The sequence below is a fragment of the Thunnus maccoyii genome, chromosome 19 (assembly GCF_910596095.1).
Source record: "Thunnus maccoyii chromosome 19, fThuMac1.1, whole genome shotgun sequence".
Lineage (NCBI taxonomy): Eukaryota > Metazoa > Chordata > Actinopteri > Scombriformes > Scombridae > Thunnus > Thunnus maccoyii.
Window position 1 is genome coordinate 17,918,850 of NC_056551.1, and position 12,165 is coordinate 17,931,014.

Below are 12,165 nucleotides of genomic sequence, written 5' to 3' on the forward strand. Positions count from 1 at the left end.
GTGGTAATCAACATGACTATTCTAATAAAATACTGATACTAATACTAAAAATAAAATAAAAAACTCTCTCAAGCCTGACTACACCCACTCCACTGAATGCCCTTGGCTAAAAAGTGAATCTGCAACACTTCTCTTACAGACCTTCTCCATATGACCACTACCATCTCCAAATTTAATTCAGTCCAAAATATATCCCAATTACCATCTTTCCTCCCACATCTCTGTTATCTTTCAACAGTCCTGTGGCTCCTGGCTTCACCCCCTGTAAAGACAGCTACAAGTAACCTTGCTCTTACTTTGCTGAGCTTACCTTGAAAAACATATTGTTAAGAGAAAATAAGAAAATAGAAAGGTAGTGTATTTTTGCACATTTTATTGATGGATTCTGTGGGGAAAAAAATGAGATTGCAAACAAAACATTCACCGCTGTGTAGACTGACACTTCTAACAACATTATCCGACTGTCAAACGCCTACATCAGAGTGTTTGACAACTTGGTGTGTGTCGCTGACAGCTATTTCTAAAACAGTATAAAATGTGTGTTGTGAGGAAGAAGGTTGAATTTATACTGTCTCATGATAAAAAATAAAGTACAAAACAGTTCCTGGTTCCACAAATTCTTATCCACAGCTGAACTGGAGAAGTCCATTTAACAGGGAACAGATGATGGAGAGAATCGAAGGAGACGTTTCTGTATTTCACTTCCTCTTCTTCCTCTTCAGAGCCTTCCACTCTCCCTCCTGAGTGGCCAAACTGCCGAAGAGCTCCTTCACTTTCCTCTTTCTCTCTGCATCTCTGAAACGCAGAATGTATCAAATGTTAGAGGCTTTTACAAACATGCAAATCATTGTGGCTCACTTCCACATGGACGCTGTGTTTTATCCGCACCTGTTCATGACCTCGTTGAGCTTCTCTCTGGCCAGGAAGCGTGAGTCCTTCCTGATCTCCCTCAGAGCTCCCTTGAACTCCTTCTTGTACTTGTGCTTCAATCGCTCCTTCTCTCTCTCTTCTCTGGTGCTGCCTCGCTTCTTTCCGTAGTCCAACCTGACAAAAAAAGATGCTAATTAGACACCGCCAGCAAATAGTTAAAAACAGCCTTCGCATTCATTGGGTCGCCACTTACACTTCAACAATCTTGGGTGTGAGCAGCTTCAGAGGAATGGGCTTCTTCTTCTCAAAAACTAACCGACTGCGGGTCACAGGAGCACTGCTGATGGCCTCTAGGATCTCACTGTGAAGCTCCTGCAGCAAAACAACAAACATTAAAATTAAGGAGAAATAGAAAATAAGACCATGAGGCAGAATATATGCACTTGGAGAGGGGTTTAAGTGTATCGAACCCTCTTTGGCACAAACCTTTAAAGGTTCAGGTAACGTTTGGGCTGAGAGATGTTTTGAAAGCAGCGTTCTGATTGGCTGGAAGATGTGCGTGAAGGATGTGAGGTCTTTGTAGAGAAGGCAGCATCGCTTCACTAGGTCCAGGCAGGTAGACAGACACATCAACCTGTGGAGAAATACAAACACACAGATGAACACCTCAAATGTTATAGTTTGCTATTTGTCCAATGGTTATTAGCCTTCCTACATCTGACTGTCATAGCAAGTATAATGTATGTAAGTATAAGTGGAGTTACATGTAGAGGCATGAAGTATACAAACCATGGAGACTATTTATTTTGTGTATCTAGGGCTTGTTTCACAAAAGGTATTTGCGAGCACTTACACAAAGAATGATGGCAGCATTATGGTTTCATAAATAATGGTTGCTTGCAAATTTCACATAAGAATATCATAACATAAGTCAGAACAATGCATGATTTAAAATATTTAAAGAATTGACTTTGCAAATGTTTCATGAGGAAGGAAATGGATTCAAAATATTTGTCAGACCCTACGGATACATACGATGTGTTTTGGTGAGTAACAGTCAATGTAAACATAACTTTTGTTTGTTGTAAGAGAAAACTCTACAGGGCACCTTTAACACAAGAGGAAATTATCTCATGTAGCAAATTGCAGCTTGCAAATTTCTATTTTTTTTTTAGTCTTGGATTAACTTTAGTATTCAGATTATTAGCACAGTATATCAATAGTGATGCAGTGACCAGCTCTGTGCTTTAACAACAACCAGATGATGAAGATAACAGTGTGTTTTGATTAGCGAGTGTTGCTTCATTGACTCGCACTCTCCCCATATAAATCTAGTTAGCATTTAGACATAGAAAAGTTTGCAGCAGCTGGCCAACATAATCATTTTGCTGCATCCATGTTGTAGAATCCATGACTATTTCATGTTGTTTTGTACCTAGTTATCTATAAAAAAAACTGACAACTAATTACTCTTCTAGTTCAAAGTTCTGTGTGCAAATACATATTTATTCCACTCTCATTTTTATGCAGTGTACACTCACTCGCGCCCTTCTCTACTGGACTACTCTGCAGCATCGCTGAGGTAGTAATTACCAAGGCTACGACACTCTTCACACACACAGCTGCTGGTGTGAATGTATCATTGTGAGGCCTGAAGGAAGGCAGAAATTAGAATATGACTGGACATCCAGGTGTGAGGAGCGGGCGTCACATGAAACGCTGCGTTCGTAACAGCGTGGAGGAGATCCGACTGCATTGGGCCCTCAAGGCCGAGCGTTTTAAAGATGATTTAACTAGGTGGGCGTTTAGGGTCGTCGCGAGACTGAGTCTGACTAATTATGAATTAACAGCTGTAAAAAAATAAAAGCTTTGAAATATTATATGACAACTGCAGCTTCCAAAAGAATAGATTAGATGAATATAAGACACATAAATGATTAAAATGGGGATAATATGTAAGTTTATTCTTCAGTTTCTCTCTAACATAACCACTTCTGAGTCTGAGTCACACTGTGTATGGCATGTTAGTAGCATTAATTTTAGTTGAGTACAAATGAAAATGTATATTCTCGCAAACTGTGTACAATCCTGATCCGCTGAAGCCTGTTTGCAAGCTTTGCTTTGTGCCCACACACCAGCTGCTGTGTGAAACCATGCTGGCGACTCATCAGAATCACATGAGTGTATGTATCAGCTCTGAGCCGCACAGTCTGTACAGGTAAACACCGTATGATGGTTTCTTAGGTTTCAATATGCGTACAGTGGCGGCCATTAATGAAGATGCTTATCACAAGTTGATTCTTTTAAAAGCAAAGCAACTGGTTAAAGGAGAGATCTGTACGAGTGTGTCTGTGTGCTTCCATTTTGTCGTCACAGTTTTATTTTTTGCAAAAGAACAAATTAGCTTGTCTTTTATTCACTTCAATAAAAGGTTATTAATCAGTCTCAGTTTTCATTTTTGGTGGACTTTTTCTTGTCCAAATTGAACTTTGAAGCTGTGTGAAGAAAAAACATTTTCTCACACTTTATTTCCCTTCTCCTATTCCTGCTGTGTCTATAATTGTCTCCAGGCAAAGGTCCACTCTTGTTATTACATGGTATTGTTATATACTTACTTCTGAATGGCCAATTAATGCATTCTGAGATTTTTCTTTCTGAAGACCAAGTCTCTGAGGGTAAACTGTATATACACAATATGTCTGGGGACACCTGTGGAGGGGTTTGGTTTATTTTTTAAATAATTTTGATACAGTGAACATATAAACCAAGTTTGAAATATCTAAAGCTAGCTAAATGCTGTATGAAGGTGGTGCTCACAGAAGTGGCAGTAATTCAATAAAGAAATTGACATTGAAAACATAAATGCTAAAATCCTTCTTGCTAGCTGCCTGGTTAACTAACGCTAGCTAGCATTAGCAAATAATCACTATGACAAACTCTTGTAAAATATTCAGATGTGTGTCGCACTTATGGAAAAAGAATAGTACAGGAAAAGTTCAGCATTGCTTTCTTGTCAAGACTTGGATGAGAAGATGGATACCACTCTCATGTGCTAAACTTGAAGCTACAACAAGGAGACAGTTAGCTTGGAGCTGAGCTAGCTGGAGGTAGAGGGGAAACAGCTAGCCGGGCTCACTAACTAACATGTTGCATGTTGTTGTTTTAATTTGTACAAAAACAAATTGTAAAAACATGGCTATTTCTTTACTGAGCTCAATGATTTCATGGAGTCATTAGTGAGTTTTAGAGGTGCTGGTAGGTGAATTTTGTTTTGTTGGAAAGAGCGAGGCTAGCTGTTTCCCCTTGGCTAAAAGTCTCCTGGCTGTAGCTTCATATTTCATAGACAGGTATGAGAAGTATCAATCTTCTCGTCCAACTCTCAATAAGAAAATTAATTAAAACAATCTTCTAATTCTTCTGAAATGTTCCTTAAACGTTGTACTAGACATCACTGCATTAAAAGTGAAACAAATGGTGATCTAGTGGCGGCTTCATGTGTCCTCTAACATTCATAGTTACACAATAATACAGCTGCAGCAAACCTAATGTGAAGAGAAGGGACAGATTTCGAAAACCTAATGTTATTTTAATGACTCAAACATCACTTATAAGAAAGGCGTTACTTCACTTGAGCTGTCAACTAGTCTGGACAGTAAATGTGCAGAATGCAGTTGTGGAGTTTCTAACAGAAATGCTGTTAGTGGCGGATTCAGCTGCTGTCTTTAGACCCATATTCTTATAAAGGTATGACAAATCATATGTGGCTCTGCAAAACTGCCCAATACAGTACCATTGTTTCACATTAAATCATGTAACTTTACTGTCTACCCTGTTTTCTAATCAAATTATTTTGGTAGCTTATGGCCAAAAGTTGTTGCTCCGAGGTCAATGATGATAGTCCTGTTGTTAATTGTATAAAAAGTGAAATAATGTAAGATCATTCTATTGTATTGGGGGGTTTTGACCAGCTTCTTTTCGCTCCTACCTGTGGTGATCTCTGTCGAGGTCATTTTTCAGGTCAAGGTGTTGGGTAGCAGACAGTGGCAGGCTCTTCTTGCTCCAGCTCTTGGAAGACTCTGAGTCTGACAACACCAGTAGATCACTGTACTTCCCTGATGCCCTAAAGGGTGGCACCACAGAGGAACCTGCAACAGAATATTAAAGTCTGTAGTCTAGTATTTGTTTCACCTTACGAATGCTGGCACCAGTACATGCATGATATGACCTGTGGAAATGTGTATGTTGTGCAGTTACCTAGAGAGGTCTTGTCCTGTACGGCCAGATGTAACGTTCCAGCCAGGAAGTTGATGAGCTCAGGCAGGAAGCGCTTTGAAAAAGAGACGTACTCCACTGCCAGACAGCACAGCATTAAACCTGATGTTACATCCTCTAATGATCTCACTGGACACTGCAAATAGTGCACAAAAATACAAACAATTAGGCAATAATTATGGCAGTGGTGCTAAAACCTGAACATCCATTTTTTCATTCTTCAGCTGAGTTTTCCTGCTCGTGTAGCTGTGCTGACAGTGCATACATGTACCAGGATGCATTGCACACAAGCTATTGACGCCCTTCCCCATACCCGCTTGAATCAATACGGCTGAATATCCGCGTCAGCCAAAGCAATGTAAAATGTATCCTCATCCTCTGCACTCATATTTTGGGATGCCATTTTTGCTGTTAGAAATGTAGCTAGTTTGCAATAAAAGCGAAGAGAACAAGGAAGTTTTGTTTTTGAGCAGCATCTAAAGCACGTGACCTGGCTACCCAGAGACGAAGACTAGAAATCCAAGATGAAACAGCCAAGATAGCTGGAGATAAGGTTGAAAATTGGAGAAACGGTCCTTTAAGAAGAGATTCATTTTAATATAAATGCCATGTCAATATGATTCAGCTGCAGTTCTGAAAAAGAAAACAACAGGACTGTTGTGATGTCAATGAATAATTGAGAATGTTTGAGGTGTATATATGTCAAGCCTCTTCTTATCCGGAGAAAACACAAGAAAGAATGATGATGAATAAGAGGATGAGGGATGGATTCAAACGAAATGAGGAGTCCATTTGTTCAAACAAAATGAGAGGCCCACAATGATTGTGTAACACACTGAAACACACACACATACAAAGGCAGGATCAGTCAAAACAGGGAAACACAGACAACAAACGCAGTGAAGGCTGTGTGTACCTTAGTGAGACCTTGGCTGATGTAAAGCAGCGCCGGAGTCGTGACTGGGTGTCTGAAGTCTGAGGTAGGAAACAGCAATGCCGTCACCTTCAGGTAAATAAGCTAAAAATACACAAGAAAGATGCGTCCTCGTTTAATGCCAAGAGCATCTGTAAAACTAAGCAAATTATAAAAGAAACAACATTTCAAGCTGAAGATAGAAGTGACACAGGCCTGTAAATTAACCCACACACAAATTTCTACACACCCTGGTGAATATTTTTTATGGCATTCACAGGAAATAATCCATACCATGTCTAGTGCTGGGAAAGCAGCATGCCCTTTGACCTCCAGCACCTCCTCCATGCTATGAGCGGCATCTCCGATGGTGCTCTGCATGGCCTTACAGGCCGCTTCTGGAAACATCTGACATAGAGTGTACAGCTCTCTACAGAATAAACAAATAAGTTTAGTTTCAAGGACTAAATATTCAAATCAGGGGACAAACTTGAAAAAGAAAAGCCATTTTTTCAACTCACGGTATGAGCTTATCTATGGTGGTGAGTTCAGGTGGACTCCTGGTGGCCAGCTCTCCTACGTACTCCAACAAGAAGCCAAACAGTTTCTGAGAAAAACAGAAATAAGATATTATCAGTTTGAACAGAACTAAACACAACCAAAGACAAACGTACGGCACTGATTTACAGAAGTGGTTCTTTATTGTACCTGCAGTTTGAGTTTATTGCCAACAGCCAAACTAGGATGGTTGCATTTCTGAGTCCTGGCCACGATGAGGCGCTGGTTGTCAGGGGTGTGTCCGTGGAGCAAATCTTTGAGATCGTCGTAGCACTCTGGAGCTACGAGAGGAAGACACAGAATATATAAGTAAAACAAATATGTCTCTATTTAAAATAAAACGCAAGCTCAACTAGAAAAAAGGCACGTTAAGTTTTTTTTAAAGTTCTGATCCTTATATCTTTATATTTGTGTGTCGTTACCAGTAAACGTGTACGGCAGCTCTGCTTTGGCTGCGTCCTGCTGAGCCTTCAACTCCTCTTTGGTCAGACTCTTCTTCACTTTGGCCTTGGTCTCTTTCTCTTCCTGTTTTCTCTCCTCATCCTCGCTTTCTTGCTCTGACTCCAGGTCCGAGTGACCATCTTCTTCTTCTTCTTCTTCTTCTTCACTGCCGCCCTCCTCCTCTTCCTCTTCCTCATCCCCTTCCTCCTCCTCCTCTTCTCCATCTCCATCTTCATCTTCCTCCTCTGCCTCTGATTCCTCCTCACCACTCTCTCCCTCTTCATCATCTTCATCTTCCTCAGAGCCCTCTTCAATGTTCCATTTTCCATCCTAGACGTATAAAAGAAAAGTGAATGAAACGAGTTCTGTATTCACATAAAAAACTACAAACAATGTGATGAATATTTCTGAGGAAAAAAATCTTTAACACACGGAGCGTCTACGCATCGTCTCGTACCTGATAAGACAGGGTCTTCTTGTCGTCCTTGTCCAGGATGAAGCCGTCATTGAGGTCATCAGCAGACATGTAGGTCTGTCTCTGTGCGCTGTCATCTACTTCATCTCCCATCATCCTCCTCAGACGGTCAGCCTGGAGAAACCACAGAGCACAAGAAATCTACTATCGCACAGAGGTTTCAAATATGTTAAAACAAAAATTGAATGTGACAAGATGCCGTCCGCCTCAAGATAAAAAGGCTCAACACCTACAAACAACAGGAGGCAAAGAGCCGCGCTGTGAACACACCTCAAGTTTCTGCAGCTTCTCCCTCTCCTCCCTGGCGAGCTCCTCTGGGGTTTTCATCTTCTCCGAAGGCTGAGCCTTCATCTCGAAGCCGAGCTCCCTGACCATCATGTCATATTCTTCCAGCTAGAACACATGGAGAGGAAGTAAAGAGAGATCAGGCTCCATCACTGATGAAAGAAAGCACCAAATGGAGGAACGACAACATTTCACTGATTGATTGGTCCATCCCTACCTTGGGTTTCTCCTCCTGTTTCTCGGCTTTGGGCGTCTTTTGCACCATCAGAGCCTGGATGCTCTTCCAGTCCTGATCCAGCTTCTCAGTCAGCTCCTGCGCCTCCTCTTTCTGCACCTGTCGTTCCCGCTGAGAAAGAACTCAAAAGTTAATCATCTGGACCACAAGCAACATCTCCTCTAGAACATCATTACAATCGTTTGTCAATAAAAAAACCAAAAGCCTTTATTACTAAGTAAAAATCCACAAGATAGACATTCACCTTCTCCTGCTTGGACTTCTGGATGAGCTCTTCAATGAGCTCCTGTCGGGACTTGGCCCTCTGGCTTCCCTCCTCCTCCTGCTGCTCCCCTGATGTCTTCTTTCTAAGGAGGCCCCCTCCTCCTCCGAAGTGGGCAGCCGTCAGCTCAGCTAGGTGAGAAAGCGGAATAGTGTCATTATTATGTACCAGCTCTGTCATCTATAGTATGACTTATAAAACCCTGATATGGGCTGGCATCATAAAACCACGACAAAAAAGCAACCGTGTTGAGGGGACACTGCATTTTGATATTATTACACTCACCCGACAAAAGACCTTTCTCTTCTGTTTCATCATCACTGTTCACAAGGTCATTGAATTTCTCCATTTCAGCCAGTGACTGGCCATAATGAGTCAGCTCCTCCTCCTCGTTCAGGTTGTACACATCCTTCTTATCATGGACGCGCTGAAAGGTAATGAAAATTAAGTAGAAGTTTGAAGTATGTCACATTTCAGGAGCCCAAAGCTACAGAACTGAGTCAAAGTAGGTCCAAACAGGGCTTTAGATGGTGAAATGAACTGATTGTAAGGTTGAAAGGTGATTGAAAGGTAATCTGAATGTCAGGTGATCTGATGTCCTGTATGTCCATCCAGGTAACTTCACTCACCTGCCTCTCCATCGCGAACCTCTGTAGAATTTTGTCTTCTGGTGCCATCTTGGTGTCATACTCTCCAAAGCGTCTGTCAATTAATTTGTTGGACTTGTTCTTGTGTTGGTATTCCTTCAGGAGGGTCTCTTTTCTCTACACATAAAACAAAAATCAAGAATTGCATATTATGTTTGTCCACCTCCTCTCGGGCAAACACACACACAACAGGCTACAAACATATTGGTTCTTTATTGGATTGGATTATTAGTCAAGACTGCTTCACTGACCAATCAATTTGATCTGATAAGCAGCAAAAAATATCATATGTATACATACACTACATACAAAATACATAAACGAGAAATAAAATGCAGTTTGCCACTATTTAGCTCGATTTGCAGATCCTTACAAAGCTCCCAATTCTTCCTGCAGAAACTCCCTCTGCTTCTCTCAGCATGATGCTGCGAGCACCAGCCTTCACAGCACAGATAGTGTTAAATTGATGATGAGCTGTGACCCATGACTGCCAGATACAGTGCTACAGCAGAAAAGTTTTTTTTTTTTTATTTCATAAGACCACAGAATCTTTTGTACTTTATTCTGAGAGTCTGTGTTCCTTTTCTTTATTCTGCCCACACTGGCATTTTCCACTTCTCTAGCTTCTATTTGCTGCAGTTCCGAGTGTTTGGTCAATTTTTGACGAAGAACCAGCAGGAGTAAGAATCTGGTTTGTTTTATTGTTTGTTTTTAATATATGTATGCAGGAGGACTCCCAAGAAAGCAGTCTTGATATTGAGGGGATTAAAATGGTGAAATAAAGTGAGCTGAATTGGTTAATTAACAGTTTCTTTATCCCAAATGATGAAGCCTACTGTGCCCTTATGAGCACTAAATGCTTTAAAACACTTCCCGAGATCTACGCCTCCTAATAACTTCTCTGCAATCTGTGTTCTGCAGCCATTAGGACTGAATTTACTGCACGTTTCAGCAACAACAAAAAAAAAACTCAATGAAAATGACAGTGAGCTTGAATACTTTCTGAAGGTGACAATATGAGACACACGTCTATACTGGCTAAGCTTTTGTCTTCTTACCTTATTGATGGCTTTGGATCGAGACACACCTGGCAGACCCACATCGTGCTTTGTTTTTCTCCCCAGAACATCAAATTTCTTCCTGTTGATTTTCACCTCAAAGGGGTTGTTCTTGATCTCAGTGGAGGTTTTGGTCTTGCGGACCTTGTCAGCAAGGCTCCTCTTTTTAGGTGCCTTCCCCATCTGTAACAGAGTAGTAGACTGATGAATATTCATCACTGAAGTCTGTTTTTCCAGACAATCTGTATCTGAGATATTGCATTAATCCTGTTATCTTTTGAAACTGTTGTAGGTAAAACAAAATATTTTTTAACTATTAAATCACATGTATTTATTAGGTATTTGGCTGCATCATATTCTGCTCTTCTATTTATGCAGACTTGTATTCTGGTCATTGATTTGTCTATCTATCTAGTTTCATCCTGAGCATCTGGTTAACATTAGTTAGCTTTTCAGGTGTTTTTATAAAGAAAACATTGTAATAAACAAATGTAATAAAAAGAAGGTTTATATGAAGAGAGGCAACATTAGGAGCAGACGGGTGAAAAATTAAAGGAAAAACCTGAATAAATGGAGAAACATCACAAGTGCAGATGCTTCCACACAGGTGCATTGCATGGTACAATTTAGAAATTAACATCCAATCTGTGGCACGTATAAAAATGCCACAGTCACAAAGACTGCTCAACTGGCTGGTGTTTCAAAAGGAACAGTGACTTAAGTGACATCTGCATTTACATCTATGGGAAAGACATCAGTAAGTCGGGTCAGACATTTGATAACCGTGATGCTCATGCATTAGTGTGATATGTAAGGAAAAAACAGAAGAGCAACTCTTCCTCAGTTGACTGAGAATATGAACACAGGACGTGATCAGATTGTCAGCAAGAACAGTCTGTTGATGATTACATAGAGAGAGATATTATAGTAGGGTAGCAGTGCATAAACCCCTCATTACAAAGATGAATGCACATTTGAGAGTTCAGTGGTGCAAAAATCATAGGCACTAGTTTACAGAGATGTGGAAAAAAGTGATATGGTCAAATGAGTCATCCTTCACCATATTCGTGAGCGAGAGCATATGTGGCGTTACACCGAGAGAACGGTACAGGTCTGAATGCTTGACCCCTACAGTGAGGGGATCTGGTGGCTGTTATGCTGTGGGGGGCATTTTGCTGGCATGGTTTGGGTCTACTTGTCCCCTTAGAGGGAAGAATCACTGCAAATCAATATAAAGTTGTTTTGAGTGATCACCTTTATCCTATGATGAAACATTTCTATCCTGATGGGGGTGGTCTCTTCCAGGATGACAATGCTCCCCTCCACAGGGCACGAGGGGTCCCTGAATGGTTTGATGAGTATGTAAATGATGTGGATCATATGCTATGGCCTTCACAGTCACCAGATCTCAACCTAATTGAACACCTATAGGAGATTTTGGACTGATGTGTTAGACAGCGCTCTCCACCACCATCATCAAAACACCAAATGAGGGAATATCTTTTTGAAGAATGGTGTTCATCCAGGGTGCAAATTAACCTTTTTGTCCACCGGCCGAGTGGATAGTAAACGTCACTGCCACTCAATAGATTACCTTTGTTTTTTTGGCTGGTGAGTGAAGCAAATCTACCAGCCACTTGCATATTTCACCAGCATTTGTCTGGTGACTGGTGCTAACTTTCTGCCCTGGTTTCATCCCTCCAGCAGAGTTCAGAGACTGTAGAAACAATGCCAAGGTGCATTGAAGCTGTTCTGGCGACCTTAGTAAGACACTTTATGTTGTTTTTTCCTTTAATTGGTCGTCCGTCTGTACCTAGATACACTGCTACTCGTTACCAGTTTGTAAACAAACCAACATTGGCGCACACCGGCAGCGTTTACCTTTGTTCCGGGTTGATGAGCCGAGTTATCAAATCCAGGCGGAAGAAAACATGGGAGAGTTACAGTCTGCCAACGCTGATTTTAACAAATAACGCTTTATTCTTTTACTGTCCACGTTGTTTCACTGAGGTACCATTTCCAGCGTGCACAGCCCGGTGTCAAAGTTCAAAACAAAGGAGCACACAGCGCTACTTCCGGTGTGTGTTTTCCTATGGCGCCCCCAGCGCTCAAACCCGGAAGTACACCCGCCATGAGGTCTGCAGGAGAG

At 41.2% G+C, this 12,165-nt stretch overlaps 1 protein-coding gene across 1 annotated transcript; it reads right to left on the minus strand.

Moving 5' to 3' along the window:
- Nucleotides 1-358: 358 nt before the first annotated feature.
- On the minus strand, nucleotides 359-12,165 carry nop14 (NOP14 nucleolar protein homolog (yeast)). The gene is made up of 19 exons (XM_042396135.1): nucleotides 11,898-12,165; nucleotides 10,017-10,199; nucleotides 8,941-9,075; nucleotides 8,597-8,738; nucleotides 8,294-8,442; nucleotides 8,032-8,160; nucleotides 7,800-7,922; nucleotides 7,512-7,643; nucleotides 7,036-7,384; nucleotides 6,764-6,894; nucleotides 6,577-6,662; nucleotides 6,350-6,485; nucleotides 6,059-6,160; nucleotides 5,125-5,278; nucleotides 4,856-5,015; nucleotides 1,357-1,504; nucleotides 1,124-1,242; nucleotides 889-1,044; nucleotides 359-795 (listed from the first exon to the last, which is right to left on the minus strand). Exons 2-19 carry the CDS (start codon nucleotides 10,197-10,199, stop codon nucleotides 699-701), a joined length of 2,631 nt encoding a protein of 876 aa, XP_042252069.1. The 5' UTR covers nucleotides 11,898-12,165; the 3' UTR covers nucleotides 359-698.